Raw genomic sequence first — 16,633 nt, 5'->3', positions numbered from 1 at the left:
TCAAGGGTGAGTGTGATAGTCTAAAAATGAATATGGTTAACAGGACTAAGTGGATTATGTGAAATAAGGTGAGAGAAATAATTATTAATAACCAATGATTTGGGGAGATTCAGATTTCCCTCTTTTTCTATTATCCTCATTTCAAGACCTCAGTCTCTAAAGGCTTTAACTATCTATCCTCTATACAACCCCACCCAACCTTACAAGAAATCTCTAAGGTGAATTCCATTTAATCAAGCTTGGGTAGAGATAGATCCTTCTGTCTAGGTTGCCCAAGGCTTCAGGTGATCTGGGTATAAAGATAGTCTCTGTTCAAGAATGACAGGTTGTCACTCTCAGCCCCTCACTGGAGTGGGCTCACTTCTCTTTGTAAAGTGGAAGCAATCAAAGTTGATTACTACCCTTGGGAATACTCTTCTTCCAAAAGGGCATATAAGATGTGAACCCACCACCACGATTTTCTCTGATTTAAGACAGTGACAGCCAAATGATTATCCTTTTATTAATAAAATAATTAAATTACCCCAAAATTATGTGTCTCAAACTTTTTAAAATGACACAAATGATGAAGTGCTACAGCAATACTGCTTCCTTTTCAAGGTTAAAAAAAAAGATTCCACCTCTGGGAAAGTTACAAAAAATTAAGTTAGTATTATAATCATCAGAGATTTAGAATTGGAAAAGATTTTGAAAGCAAGTCATTTTATGGGAACTGAGACCAATATAGGGCAGTGACTTGTTCAGGGTAGTAAGTGGGCAAGACAGTGGGCAATACTCAAACCTAGATAATGTCTCCATTTACAGCACTCTTTTTACTATTCCAAGCTGTGTCAAACCCAATTAATAATCTATTGTAAAATCTGCAAATATATCTTTTGGAAATAAAGGTGACAAAAAAACCAAAGAAATGAATAAATTTTAAAATACATACAGATGTAATTAAAACATGGAAGCTCACTAAAAAAACTTATTTTTTACTAAGTACCTAACCAATTAATAACAACGCACTTAGCACTTTAAAGTTTTCAAGGCATTTTATGTACATATCTAATTTTAGCCTCACTACAACTCTATGTCTGGACCTGGGACTTCAGCCCAGTGGAAAGCACCTAGTGTAAAAAATTCCTCCATAGATATAAATTAGCAGTTCCTCTGTAATTTCAGTTTTAAAGAGCTGTCTGGAGTACTAAGGTAAAGTGACATATACATGGTCACACAGCTAGTATGGGTAAGAAATAAGTCTTGTCTTTACTGTACATGGCTGGTGCTCTATCTAAATACACAAACTGTTTCTCCAGGGAGGTACCACAGGTTTCAGTATCCATTTTATAGGTAAGGAAATTCGGACTAAAGTAACACAGTAGGAAGTAGCAGAGGCAGGATTTGCTTCCAAGTCTAGCATGCTATGGACCCACCACACTGCCTCCTGCATCAAGTATTGCCAAGCCTATCTAAGTCATCAAGCAAAAGAAATCTTGCTAGGAGAATAAGTTTACTATTAATTTTATTTCTTTCTTTATGAAACAAATTCTCTCAAGGACTATCATGAAAAGATTAAAAATCCCCACAAAACCAGTCTGAATATGATAAAAGAATTGAACATTTTATGTATCTAATCTATGAAAAGTATAAGACATGTCTATTAAACTTGCCTTAAAGGGGAGGAGCTCTTCATGTATGCTTTTAACATGACTGAAAAACTCACCTCCAGCCTTAAAATGTTATCTGTCAAATTTCAAAGTTAGTATTAACATACTATATTAGAAAATGTTTTATCATGGTCCATAAGATTTGTCTGTTTTATCACGATCCATAAGATTTCTATCACTGAACCATTTTATAATTTAAATCCTTTTATAATAAAGTTAAATCTAAATGAAAATGTGGAAGTCCAAAACTGATTTAACTATATTAAATATATTTCCAGTATAGTCTTAATATTCAGCAATCATTATACTATATCTTCAAAAAATTACCTGTCACACAAAAACTTATGTCTATTTCCTAGGCAATTAATATAGCGGTTCGGAGGCAAACATTAAATTTAGTTTTCACATATCTGCTTTCAAGTACTTAAAATAAAACAACGCCAAAAATAAATTTACTTTTTTTAAAAACAAGAGTTAAGTGTTTTATATAATCCCATGAATTTTATAATGCAATGCCTTTTAGATATTGAAGTCCCAATAGAAATATGATGAGGGAAATCCAAGCTGGATAGCAGAAACCTTCACATAATTTTTGTCAATGCAAGGTAGTATGCGAGTTCACAAAAGAATTGCATAACTGTTAATCAACATAAACATTATTATGGTTTTAAATCACACACCACATCATCAATTCAACAACAAATTGAGAAAATAGTTTAATGTCTCTCTTTAAAGGAAATGACAGTTTTCTTTTTTAAAGTAAAATAAATAAAACAATGGTTACGAAGTCCAGCGCCACCAAGCTACCTTCATTCTGTCCCAAACAGCTGTAAGAGAATCAAAAGCAGGACGGACATCCAAGATGGTAAACTGATAGTCCTTATTTACTTCTCCACCATCATAATAATCAATAATATATCTAACTTCTGTTCCACAACGATTAACAATCCAGTCATGTCTGTCAAAAGGCAATTCATATCTGAAATGAAAACGTGCTAGTCAGTACAGGCTCTGTATTATCAATAAAGTAGGTAAGTATTTACAACACTTATATTGTCCTCAAGGAACTTACCAACCATATGCAGAGATAAAACTAACACAGAAAACAAAGAAGCACACAATATTAAGTTAGTAGACGTGTTGTAATACTAAATGCAGTAGTAATTCAGTATACATTGCGGTTGTCAGGGAAGGCTTCATGGGAGAATTGAGACTACAACTTGGCTCTGAAGGGTTTACGTTAGATAGAAAAGGAAGAAGATATTAAAGGGAAGAGTACCAGCGGGGGAAAAAAAAGGCAAGAATATGGAAATAAGCTTTGGGTCTGGAAAGATTTCCAAGAAATATATTTTTGGGTCTGAGGAAATAAGACCAACTTCACCAGATTAAGGAGAATGAAAAAACAGGAAGTAGTGATGAGGTCAGAGAACCATAGGTTTTCAGGGTTGCTTGAGACCCCAAAATATCTAAAGCTGGGTCCTACTGCTCGAATGAATTCAATTCAAGCCTTCTCAGCCAAAGAAAAACAAAGTTTATTAAAGATTCACCACAATGGGTAGTCCTAAGAAATCTCACCATTTGTGACTCTCGTTTTCACAAGCTGGCCAGTTTCAATCTATTAAGCTAGACTGAATCTGAGCACCTTCGTGGAGGCAAGATGAGACTTATATATAGAAAGGCTGTGGGAGGGATCTAGGGTGGTCCTGGGGTGATGGGAGGAGGGGCTTAGGGAGGATCTTCAGGAGGAGTCTAAGGATAATCTTGATGAGACTGGGGTGAGGAACCAAGAGAACAGAATTAAGGGTGAGAAGTAGATGAAGGCTACCTGCAGATAACAGACAATGTAGGGCTAGGCTAGTTTAAGGGTAACAGATTTGGGCACAGACATTTTGATGGGATCAAGGGTGAGAAGTAGCAGGATAATGGGGCTAGGCTAAGTTAGGAAAGGCTTGTGGCCTCAGGCAAACGCCTCATCAAGTGGGAAGATTCAAGGAGTTCAAGGGGGCTCCCAGAAACTGCACCCCATCAGTAGTAGAACTGATGCTGAATAGGTAGGCTAGGAATGTATTATCAAGGATCTTGAAAGTAAGACAGGGGAAACTGGACTTGACATGGTAAGATGAAGAGAGTTACTATGTGTTGTTGCTGAGCATAGAAATAACATGAGACCAGGGTTTATACAGTTTAGATGGCAAGGGCAGAGAATGGAATAGAGGTAGAAAGGTGAGACTGACTAAAAGGCTATATGACAATCCAGGGATAAGAGCCTGAAATATAGTCCAAGTAATAGGAGTGATAAGGGCCAAAACAAACAAAAAAAAATGGTTGTTCTTACTCCTGGGAAAATTGGTAGAAGTCAGTTTTAGGGGCAAAGACGCAGATTTTTGTCTTGGTCTTGTTAGCCTGAGAGCGAAAAAGTTGTACAGGGAACTGGAAATAGGTGAATAGAGTAAAAATTAGGGCAGGAAATGTAGATATATGTATCATTAACACAATAATAATAGACTCACAAGTGGGTAAATCCCCTGAAAGAGTATGAAATGAAAAAGCCAAAGGGCTGTGGAGAGAGCTTTGGGGGGCAAGGTGTCACTCATGGTTAAGATGAAGGTATAAGAGGAGTATTAGCCTAATAATTCTAAAGCCAAGTATTTGACAAACAGCCCTATCCAGAGTCCTTTACTTTAATACTTAACTCCAAAGTAACAACCTCCTTGCCTAATTCAACATTTTTTTCACTAATGATGGCCCCTTTCTTCACTATAGCAAATAATCCTATCAAAACACACATATGCTCCCTCTCTCTCTCCTTTCTTCTCTCTCTGTCTCTCTCTCCTCTTGAGAAGCACAGAATACAAGTTGAATGGGATTCAGTCATTCAATTCCATACCTGACAGCATTTCCTTTATAACATTTTTAACCAACAATCATTTGGCCTATGTTTGGAGACCTCTGTGGATGAGGAATAGATTGGGACAAGCCATTCTCCTTTTGACAATTCTAATTGTAAAGATGTTGATTATATCAAGTTGGTATTATTTATGTTACTCTCTCCTCCTCTACTTGTGACACTGAAATCTCCTGTTTCCCCTTTATACTTGTCTCATCACTCCTCCATATTCACTGGTTTCTTTTCCTTCTATCTGTTAAACTTGGGAAAAAAAAACCCAAAGTGTTTGGCCCTCTTCTCTCTTGTTGAGCTCATTAACTGCTTCTATTATGAATTCATTCAGATGACTTCCAAATCCATCTCTAGCTCCAGCCTCTTAGGAAGAGCTCAAGTCTCACATTTCCACATTTATAAAGGATATTTCTATCTAAATTTCTCCCCATACCTTCAAGTCAACATGCTCCAAACATCCAGATGGAAATTTATGGTTTTATGTCAAGTATGAATGAGAAAGTTACCTAATCCCACTGATTTTACTTTTTCATTATCTACTTCCATCATCTAATTCAGGATCTTCTCTCTCCTCACCCAGATAATTATAAAAAAGTCTCCTTATTGGTCTTCCTGCCTCCACACTCTCCCAACCCAATTTTTTTCTAGTTATCCTAACCATGTCAGCTATAGAGGAGCACATTATTACCTTGCTCAAAAACCTTGTGTGACTTAGCCGATGTCAAATTAATACAGTATAAACTCCTTGGCCTGAAATTCAAAGTCTTCTACAATATAACCCCAACTTATTCTATAGCCTTATTTCACACATTCCTCTTCATGCAGTCCTCTTTTCAGCCAAGTTAGGTTACTCACCCTCATGTTATTCCTCTGCCTTCTTCTATTTGTGTCTTTCCTCATGCCATCTCTAATTACTGGAAATGAAATCTTCTACTGTATCTGCCTACTGAAATCTTTCCATTTCTCCAATGCTTAGTTAAGGTAACAGCTCCTCTATGAAGTTTTTGCCAATCATCTTAAAAGTTATTTCTTCTTCTTACGATTTGTCACAGATCTTTGAAATGCTCTTTTTCACTTATCATATTTTAATTTCTGCTGCATTTGTCTATGAGCATTTTCCTTCTTCCACTATATTGTAAGCCCCTCAACAGAAGCTGTATCTTACGTCATTTTTATCTCCAGGGCTTAGTGCAATGCTGTGCTTATCCTAAGTGCTTACAAAGTATCTGTTGAGTTGAATTAGGGTAGATTGGTTTCCACAAATGCTTTAAGCCAAATTCTAATACAGTTGGTCCAGCTCCAATGATATTCTGCTACAGATAAGCATGCCTAAAATGTGCTAAACTATTATTTTTTAATGAAGGAGCCAATACTGAACATATATTGTAAAGGTACCTAGACACAATATACACAAGATGATTAAACTTCTGAATTTTTATACATGAAACTAAATAATAATCGCTAATTAATATGCATACTTATATATTCCAGGATAAGGCAGTCTTCCACAAAGGGGAGTAAAATACACAGTGTACTACTACAAATCAAGATGAGAGAATATGTACAGTTGAATAGAGATTAAGCTATGAAAAGATAGTACTCCAGCACCACTTCCTATCTTTTTAAAAAAAATAAAACTGGTTCACATTTTATAATATTCTGATAAATTTTAGAACAATATGTAAACTTCAAACCATTAAAAAGATTTCGGGACTATAACCTACCCCATCCATGAGCGAATTCTAGCTCTTGGTGAATAGTCCTTAGCTTTACCCCCAAATCGGATCAATGTTGGCCCGCATGGGCACTCACTGTAAATACAATTGAAATTACAACCAATTAAAATATGTTCTTAGTAAATATGGTAAGCTAAAACTAAAAATCTTGAAAAAAATGTAACGTAACATTTGTAGACAACTACTCTTCTACATTAATGTGAAGACCATAAACAATGCCGTAATTATTAGCTCTGTATACTTCAAGGTGTCAAATATTTAAGCAATGCATTTATGAAAAACATATCTTTTTACTCATGAATTAAGTATTTCCGGTCTCTTCTTGTTCCTTTCAACAGTCACTATTTAGAGGACATACTTTGTAAGCATTATAGAAAAAGAAATAGTTATTTTCTACTTGCTGGAAGGAAATGAGTGTTTTTAGAGAGAAAAATCATGACTTTTTCTGATGAGTCAGCAAAAGACCAGAATTCAAATCCTATCCTTATTCACTATGTGATCCTGAAAAAGTCACTTAACTTCCCTTTTTCAAAAAAAAAAAATTTAAATTTCTTTTTAAAATTAATTTCTTTTTAGCTTTCAACATTCACTTTTATAAGATTTTGACTTCTAAAAATTTCCCCCCCTCCCTTCCCCTAGATGACATGCAATCTGATATAGGCTATATATGTATAATCATATTAAATATGTTTCTACACTAGTTATGTTGTGAAAGAAGAATCAGACCAAAAGGGGAAAACCACAAGAAAGAAAAAAAAGGCGAGAAAATAGTATGTTTCAATCTGCATTCAGACTCCATAGTTCTTTCTCTGGATATGGATAGCAGTTTCCATAATGAATCTTTTGGAATTGTGTTAGATCGTTGGATTGCTGAGAAGAGCTAAGTCTATCGAAGTTGGCCATCACACAATGTTACTGTTACTGTGTACAATATTCTCCTTGTTCTGCTTATTTCACTCAGCATCAGTTCATGAAAGTCTTTCCAGGTTTTTCTGAAATCTACCTGCTCATTGTTTCTTACAGCACAACAGTATTCCATTACATTCATATACCACAACTTGTTCAGCCACTCCCCAATTGACAGGCATCCTCTCAATTTCCAGTTCTTTGCCACCACAAAAAGAGCTGCTATAAATATTTTTGTACATGTGGGCCCTCTCCCCCTTTTTATGATCTTTTTAAGAGACAGAACTAGTAGTAGTATTGCTGGATCAAAAGGTATGCGCAGTTTTATAGCCCTTTGGGCATAGCTCCAAATTGATCTCTAGAATGGCTGGATCAGTTCACAACTCCACCAACAATACATTACTGCTCCAATTTAACCACACCTTCTCCAACATTTATCATTTTCCTGTTCTGTCATGTTAGTCGATCTGATAGGTGTGATGCGGTACCTAAGAGTTGTTTTAATTTGCATTTCTCTAATCAACGTCACTTAACTTTCTGAGCCTCAGTGTGGCCAGAGTGGCCTTTGTTTTCCTTGAGTGACTCAGCTTACCTCATTGAGCCTTGCTGGTTGCTGCTGCTTCTCTTCTGGGAAGCGGAGAACTTCCTGTGTGATGAGTCATGGGGCTGGCTGAGGGGAGGTGTTAACTCCAGAGCCATGCCCTATTGGGTGTTAACCTGGTCTACGCTAGGGGGAGGGGCCAACTCAAGAACCAATCGGTCCTGGTCATTCAGGCGGCGCTTGAGGATATCGAAAACTCTATAAGAGGGGAGAGTACAGCTTGAAGACCCCTTTTTCCTTTTCCGTTTGGAGCCAGAGACGCCTACAGCCGAAGCTGAGCTGCCGGTAGCAGAGCTGACCCACGTGGAGCGAGGAGTGCTGAGCAAGGACTGGAGGCCAGTGGGTAATCTTCTTACCATAGAGGTGAAGCATGTATACGATTTTGCCTTATACCATCTTGCTTCTCTGTGGCCTCCTGGTCACTCTTGTGAGGCGGATTTATTGGGCCTGGAAGCTTTTGATCAAAATATCAAAATGGGGACGCTGGTTTGTGGGCCTGTTACTGTGGAGTGTAAATACATGCTTTAGTTCTCCTGCCTTCTACCTGGAGAATTCCTTATATCCTGCGGTTCCGAACCTTTCAGGTACATATGAGATTCTCTTTGAAATCATAAATTCTGCCTTCCTAATATACTCAGTTTCCTCATCTGTAAGATGATGGGCTTGGCTCTGATGCTGTGGCATAGTGGCTACAGTGCTGGACCTAGAGTCAGGAAAACCTGAGTTCAAATCCTTAATAGCTATGTGATCCTGTGCAAGACACTTAACCTGTTATCTTCAATTTTGTCATCTGTAAAATGGGAATAAGAGGACCTATCTCACAGGGTTGTTGTGAAAATAAAATGAGGTAATATATGTAAAAGGCTTAGCACTTTTACAATATTCTACAAATGCTAGCCACTACCACCACCACCACCACCATCATCATCCTTCTAAGGTCACTCCTAGCTCTAAATCTAAGATCCTATGACCTAAATAATATAATGAAAATATACAAGATTTTATGAAGACTAATGCTTTTTTCTTTTTCTTCAAAGAACAGAAAATATTAATTCCCTAAGGTGGCAGAGAATTAACTGTGACTATAGATGGTCTGTTTGATAAGATTAAGGTTCAGGAAATATAGTTTTGGAAATCCAAAGATAGGCATGCAAAGAAAGACCACATGAGGTTCTGAAGACAAAGAGTATTGAGTGAATTGTGCAACTTCATCCTTTTCAACCACTGCAATGAAGATATGACTGAACTTTGCTGGTCCCCTTTGCTGATTACTAAGAGTAGGAAGGAGGAAGAATCCAAAGTATAACTGCTTCCCTATTATCCAAGGCTTGCTTATTTTATTTATGGTCTTATGTCTCTGATTTGTCCCTTTCCTCTTCTTTCAGGTTTAATCTCTTCCACAGGGTGGCCAAAGAACCGAAAATAAAATTCAGTCAAAGTTGCTCCTAGTAAGTCTAAAGCATGCAATAAATACTTTTAATGCCTGCTGAATAATGACAATTCTGCAAAAAAAATATTAAGCATCAATAGGGTAAGGCATACAAAATCAAAACCAAACAGTCCCTGCTTTCAACTTATCAAGGGAGACAACATGTACACATAGAAACATATACAAAATAGAATCTGGCTTTGAGGGAATGTACAAGAACCCTGGAATGGTAGGTAGAAGTCAAGTTGTAAAGGGCTTTGACTTCCAAAATGAGAATTTTATATTTCTTTAAGAAGAAAAGATGGCCACTAGAGTTTGTGGAGTAATGGAGTGTACATGATCAGACCTGTGCTTCTAGGGTATCACTCTGGCTGTTGTGCGGAAAGGAGAAAGGCTTGATGCAGGAAGACGAAAAAGTACAATTGGATAGGAAGGTGAAAGTAAGTGGTTAAAAGTCAGTTTAGTGGTTATCTGTTATTTTTATTCCATCTATCCCTGCCCCACATTAGTTATGAAATTATCAGGTTATATCTTAAGATTATTATGATTATACTACTTTAAACAGAGATCAAACTCTAAAGAGTGAGAGGCAGCTAAACGGTACAGTAGATGAAGAGCGCCATGCCTAGAGTCAGAAGACTTAAATTCAGCCTTAGACACTTACTAGCTGTGTGAGCCTGCGTAAGTCACTTTACTTCTGTCTCACTTTCCTCAGCTTCTTCCAGGGCTGTTGTCAGGATCAAAATCAACCAATATGTGTAAAGTGCTGAGCACTGTGCCTGGCACATAGTAAGTGCCTAAAACATGTTTATTCCCCCTTCCCTTTCCTAATGGTGATTTCCAAATGGTGCAAATCCAAAAAATGCTCATAGGATTCATTAAAAGTTTGTCATAAATGTACTTACGTAGCATGAAGAGCTTCCCACTTTAAAATCTCCTTCCAAGCCTGTTCATTATTCTGATTATGAATCTTAATAATATTATACATATCTTTCTGAGTGATGTCATCATCTTTCCACTTCCATCTAGTAAAAAAATAGAATTCCTAATTACTTTAAAAAGCTGCTATAAAATTAATCAATGCACATTTTTAAGAAGTCATATACAACTAAGGGTAATATACAAGCAATTAAGCTGATTATTTGGTTCATTGTTTTAATTCTTAGGCATTTTGATGATACTTTTACAGTTGAAGAATACATTATGTATATTATATTTACTAATAAACCTAAATTTCTTCAGTATATTAGCTGAAAGGAAATTATTTTACTATAACACTTCATAAGCTACCAAATGGTAGTGAGTTAGCAAGAGCATTCTGGAAACACTGCCAAATGTGAAGCGAGAACACCTATTTGATAGAAATGATTAATGCTATTATTATTTATTCAAGTACTTTACGTTAAAATAAAGAATTCTTACTTCACTATGGTTGGATTCACACATATTTTGATAAATTATGGTTAAAGTCAATGACAACTATTAGAAAGTAAGTTTTCAAATGTTTACTACATATTTGGGGATAATTCTATATCATACATCTTTCAGGGAATCTTTTTAAAAATTATATTTACATTCCACTTAACATCATTAATTACCTACCCTTTTCTTAACATGGCATTCCAAAACATCTGTTCTGAAGGGTAAACCCACTTTTTTTCCGAATCTGCCCTGGGAATTGATGATTCTTCCCTAACAGTTGATAGTGCAAATGGCTGACCAGGGGACGGTGTCTGATTAGGTGGTGGCATCTAAATAAAATAATGAGATTGCCGAGGCTTTTTAAACATTGGGAAAATTTTGATATGAAAATTTCAATGATAAGCATAAAAATCAACTTCTGATTGCTAAAACACCAAAATTATTTTGACCACTTTTTTTTGTTCATATAAGCTCACTACTGACCAAATTCTCACACTAAAATTTTCAATACTTTCTACTATCTATCCTTGGAGATAATTTTGCATTTTTAAACAATCCAAGAGAATCAAAAATAAATTGCTTTTCTCCAGTGGTTATTTCTTCTGCACTGTAAATACAGTTGCTCCATTTCTTGTTTTGTTTAAAATGTCAAATTGTAAGCTAATACTTTATTTTTTTAAAAAAAGTATAAGGTTTTATAAGCTATTATGTGGTATTAAAAGGTATAAATATTTATCAGATGTTAATTTTTAGAAATGTACGCTAGATAAAAAACTGTTACCTGGAAAAGTCACTTAACCTCTGTCTGCACCTGTGTCCTCCTTAGGAGAGTGCCTAGTATACAATAGACACTTAATAAATATTTATTCCCCTTCTAAATGATATCCCCATATGCCAAAGACGGCGATTTCCAAACGATGCACTTTCAATTTGTAATTGTAACAGGACAATAAAATATATTAGATAAAGTATACTCTTCTTTGCCCATAGTCCAAATGATTCCTTTCATACTGAACAGCACAGAACTTGGGACATTTCAAATTAGGTGAAATGAGTTTTGTAATAGACCGTACTGAAGTTTTTCTCACCAAATTCCAAAAAGTTTGGGCAAGCTCAAAGCTTTTTTATGAAAAATCAATTGTGACCAAGTAAACAGAAAGCAACTTAATTGAGCCAAATTATTTTAACTCCCTGAAAAAATGCCTTTAACAAGATTCAAATGTTGGTTTGGGCTAAGACATGTTAATATAAGAAATATTCATTGAAGGAATTTCATGGTTTTTTTTTTTTTTGTAAAATCATAGCTGAAGATGTTTGTGCATTATACCCCTTCTATAAAAGACCCATGTAATAAATGTTTCCTAAATTCAGCACCAGAAAAGCTTATCCTAGTAAAAATGCATGCTACCTTTTATCAGACAAGATGTTGCAGCCTGAGATGTTTTCCTTTTTGCCTTAACTGGCAACAAGCTCAGAATTAAGTGCTCCACTGAAATAATTTATCTCAAGTTCATAGCATAAAGTTCCCATTTCTTTCAAGAAGCTTAGTAAATGCTTAACAAATATTTGTCAACAGACTAATTGTTTTATATTGTTCTGTTTTTTCACATTGAACTTCAGTAATTTCTTCAAATCCTTTTAGGGAATTAAGTGAGATATAACTCCCAAATACGTAACTATTTAACAAAAGCTTTGCAAAAATAATTGCTCATTTTTCCAAGCCACGAAGCCTTTCCAATTGAATTACACTTTTTCTTTTTTCCTTACTGTTCTTTACATTTTGCTTTCATCCCATTGATTAACTATAGCTCAATTTCTCTAATACGGAAAAGGACTGAAAAGTTATGAGATTTAGAAGTAGTACTAGTTTTGAAGCTTGTTCTTTTTTGCTGATTTTTACAATATGAAGGAAGATATGTCAGATAAGCAAACTTTTAAAAACTAGTTCAAATAAGAGAAAGTAACTTTTCTGCCTTGCAGAATAAATTCACATTCTCCATTGAGTCTGAGCTCATTGATGTGTACATTCCCTCTACTGATGCAGACTGCAACCCATCCATGCCAGCCTGTTTGTTACCAGACCCTGTCCTCCGACAAATCTGTCATGGAGGTCCCAACTTTGCCTTCTCTAGACAACAGCTATCTCTGTTACCATATCATAAAACCAATAATTAACTTTAGTATAACCAAATGTTATATACAGTTTATTGTATGGGGAATTCACATTAAGGTCTTACAGAAAATCACATTTTAAGAAAAGAACTGGCATCAAACATACCATGTTCGAAGGATCAATATTATCTTTACTTTGATAGGCAGCTGATGTTACAGGGCATTCCACATATTCATATGCTCGATCCTGATGAGCAGGTACTGAGTTAGACTGACTTTCACAAGTTTTGTCAGATGGGTTTTTATTCAATGGACAACCTGAAATTTAAAAAAAAAACATGCAAAAGAAGAATCATAAATGCTGACAATCTTAGCCCTTATTATGGTGAGATACTTGTCTTAATTTGGGGCCAGAGTTAGGTAGAGCAGGGAAAATCAAAGCTTTAATGACCAATGAGCTGCTAAGAGAGAAGCTATTCAGCTCTATAAAGGTCCTGAGTATAGGTGAAAAGCAATTCTTAAAAATGTACTCAGACTCAAAAAACAGCAAGTTCAGAGAGACATCAAAGACCATCTAATGCAATGCAAAGCTTGACACATTTGGTGCTACAGCCCTCAAATTTAGGAGTCAGACAAATTTATCATTTAAGTTAAACAGTCACACATTTGAATCTTAAACACAAACAAAAAGCACAACCTAGGGAGTAGAGAAAAAACTGCAACAGGAGAACTTCAATATAACCCAACCCCTAAAGTGCTAAACTTATATGACTTGGGTATTTTGAGGCAATGGGGAAGGATTCCTAAATTCCTAACATGTATATGAGATAGTGATGGCACCCAAGAAACAGAGCAGATCCTGAGGGACCTGCCCACCTTTCATTCTTTTTTTTTTTTAAATTGGGCCTCCTTAGTTCATTCAGGATGGAAATTTAGGGAGCTTTGCTGTACTCCATTTTTCTAACCTGGGCCTGCTTAGGCAACCTTGTGTTATCAGGGGTTCACCTTTAATGCAAAACTTAACATGGACACCAATCAGCTGAGCCCACTCTAACTCAGAACTCTGCTAACCTTAGCTTATATGGTAGCTCGCATTACAGGTGAGCAACACTAAACGCAGCCCCACTTTTCATTCTAAGGAGGCTATATGAGAAAGGCAGAAGAATGGGCAGTTTTTGCTGGGTTTTTTTTTTTTGGACGAAGATCTAAATAGGATAAAGTTTAGAATAAGCTTCTTTCCCCAATCTCAGAAATAAGTGCTCCTCCCAAGAAGACCCGGAACCAATATGGCCCATTTCACTTATAATTAGGCATCCTAAAACATTCATTACATCATACTGATTCAAAGTACTTTCTTGAATGGGAAAAGGCAGAGGATACAACAAATACTGACTACAAATGACTAAAGTTAACAATGCCCATTTGTAATAGTAGGAAACAAGCAATCACCACTGTGAATCTGAGCTAAGTGGTTGGCATGAGTGGCAGCACTCTGAGAACCTTTAGCTTTAAGCAACATCTGGTTATCTGGCTAATATCCATGCAAGTTTGAGAGAGTTAACTGTAGCATGAGCTTGTCTTAGGGAAATAAGCAATGATTTCCAGGCATAAAGAACCACCTCTACCAGCAGACTGCAACTCATCTACGACTCAGTAGACAAATCCTGGGGAGTTGCTTGAGGCAGACTTGCCCAAGGTCATACAACTACAGTCAGAAGGGCCACATTACCTCTTAATATGTTTTACACAAACCCTTTATTTGTATCCCCAATGCCTATTGTAGTACTTAGCAAGTACAAGCGCTCAACAAACATTTGTTGCCTGACAAAATGAAAATCTAAAGACTGGAAATTTCTAAGCTATACTCTCAACACTTTGAAACAAGAAGTCACATACCACAAACCAATCCAACGATCTCATTCTATACAACATCCTCATAACGGACAAGAGTTCCAAATTAAAATATAAATCTTTCCATGTTCACTTTTCATCTAGAGAGAGTTGAGTCAACTAAAATGGTAAATACCTGTGGTATATATATATATAATTTAGCCTTGTGTTACGACATAATCCATTGAGGAGTAAATTTAAATAGATACTACGATAAATTTGTAGGCTTAAAAAAATCATTCTATGATCTGCGTATTGTGTGCAAATGTATATATTATATACCTACCTGATAGTGGTTTTGAGGAAAATGCAATAATTAAATGAAATCTGAAAGGTCTACTATTCTAAAATAATGCAACAACGTCTCTAGAAGAACAACACGAAGCTGAATCTCTGGTTGCTACTATGTTAAACCTCTTGAGCAGGGTTTATACTTTTGGCGTTTTCTTACGGAGGAAAAAGTTACCTTTTTGTTTTCCTTCACGCATTGGGCATCCTGAAGGTGGAGAGCCTGCCTGATGCTCTGAAGCAGGTGAGACCTGCACGGTAACAGCAGGAGTGGATGCGGACATACCCATGGTCTGAATCACCTTTTGGAAAATGATTCTAAATAGACATCTGTTAAAACAAAGTCAGACAATTCACTTTTAACAACGGCCTTCGGAAGATCCCCCCTTTCATCCACAACCTATCCAACATCAGAGCTGAACTGTCAGAACTGTAAAGACCCGAGGAGTAAAATGAACGCCAGCGAGGTAAAGGGATCTCCCAGAGTCACAAAATTAATTAAGGAGCTACACGAAAATAAGATCCATTAACTCTTCTCTACCAGTCCAAGAGGGTTTATGCACCTGGCGGCAACATTAGCAAAGAGGATCGCTCTAAGGGAATCTTTTTAGGCAGTATCAATGGAAGACGGAAATCTGCACTCTTCAGGCTCCAACCCCGCCTCACCTTCACACTATCAGTACTTAAGTCCCCCGTTATCAAGCAAAAACAGGTGGGTGGACAGAAAACAAAACAAAACAAAAAAAAAACCCCACAAATAACGATGTAGTGGAAAGAATCAACGTGAGTCTGGATTCAATCCGCATTCTGTCTTACAACGAACGCCTACGGGACACCCGGGAAGCCACTGAAGTTCTCTGGGTATCAGTTTCCTCGTCCATAATGACGCGGGGAGGGGGCAAGTCTAGGACCTGGGGCACGGAGAGGCCTTTGGGAGGGATAGCCTTGAAGACTAAGAAAGGCGTAACCTTCAGGATAGGGAGGGAAGCGGGCAGGGGAAGGGAAAGTCGGCACGTCGGCCGAGGCCCGAATGGCGAAGGGGATGTCTCAACTCCTTGACTCCCCCGCCCCGATCAGGGCCGGTCAGAGGACCCGCAGATGCGTGGCCGGGAAGGAAAGAAAGCCGGCGGTGGGAACGAGGAGAGGGGGGAAGGAAGGGCTGAGGAGGGGGAGGAAAAGAGGGGGGTCCGAAGCTTCTGGAGACCCTTCCTAGAGACAGACCCGTCGCTCTCACCCACCTGTCCCGGGCCTGGTCGGCTATGGCAGCTAGAGCCCAGTGTCCCTCTTGACCCTGAGCCGGCTCCGGTCCTATCCCTTCCCTTCTCCTCCTATTCCCTAGTGTCCCAGGCCCCGCCCTTCCCCCTTCCCTCCTCCCACCTCTCCCCGCCCACTCGAGCTCTAGAGAGCGAAGGCGCCCAGGCAGAAGCAGCCGCAGCCGCCTCCTGCTCCTCCTCCTCCTCCTCCTTCTCCTCACTCACCTCCAGCTCCTCAGCCTCAGCCTCCCCGCGCTTCCTCCCTCCGTCCACTTACTTCCTCCTCTCGAGGCGGGACTTCCGGTCTCGAGGGGGACGGGGAAACGGCCTAGCGGCGGGGGTGGGCTGAGCCTAGCCACGCCCCCTTCCCCTCGTGCTGCCTCCCCCCTCCCTTCCCTCCTCTCTTTCTTATACCGCCGTCTTTGGTCTCTGCGTGCCTGGCTCTTGG

At 37.9% G+C, this 16,633-nt stretch overlaps 1 protein-coding gene across 2 annotated transcripts; it reads right to left on the bottom strand.

The window, feature by feature from the left end:
• Window positions 1-2,340: 2,340 nt before the first annotated feature.
• LOC118838914 (cytochrome c-type heme lyase) lies at window positions 2,341-16,478 on the bottom strand. Of its 2 annotated transcripts, none has more exons than XM_036746294.1 (7): window positions 16,411-16,478; window positions 15,111-15,262; window positions 12,921-13,072; window positions 10,823-10,971; window positions 10,126-10,245; window positions 6,273-6,359; window positions 2,341-2,628 (listed from the first exon to the last, which is right to left on the bottom strand). In XM_036746294.1, exons 2-7 carry the CDS (start codon window positions 15,220-15,222, stop codon window positions 2,430-2,432), a joined length of 819 nt encoding a protein of 272 aa, XP_036602189.1. In that variant the 5' UTR covers window positions 15,223-15,262; window positions 16,411-16,478; the 3' UTR covers window positions 2,341-2,429. The 2 variants fall into 2 exon arrangements, with proteins under 2 accessions (XP_036602189.1, XP_036602190.1); XM_036746295.1 differs by lacking the exon at window positions 16,411-16,478 and adding an exon at window positions 16,171-16,263.
• Window positions 16,479-16,633: the final 155 nt, after the last annotated feature.

Source organism: Trichosurus vulpecula, chromosome 2 (genome assembly GCF_011100635.1).
Source record: "Trichosurus vulpecula isolate mTriVul1 chromosome 2, mTriVul1.pri, whole genome shotgun sequence".
NCBI lineage: Eukaryota > Metazoa > Chordata > Mammalia > Diprotodontia > Phalangeridae > Trichosurus > Trichosurus vulpecula.
This window is presented reverse-complemented; position numbering and strand designations above follow the sequence as displayed.

Excerpts from the sequence above, each read along its gene's own strand:
- LOC118838914 (XM_036746294.1), bottom strand. The coding sequence starts at position 15,222 with ATGGGTATGTCCGCATCCACTCCTGCTGTTACCGTGCAGGTCTCACCT. Across the intron at positions 13,073-15,110 it reads GCGTGAAGGAAAACAAAAAG|GTTGTCCATTGAATAAAAAC; the intron begins GTAACTTTTTCC and ends TTTAAATTTCAG. Across the intron at positions 2,629-6,272 it reads AGAATTCGCTCATGGATGGG|ATATGAATTGCCTTTTGACA; the intron begins GTAGGTTATAGT and ends TTTTCATTTCAG.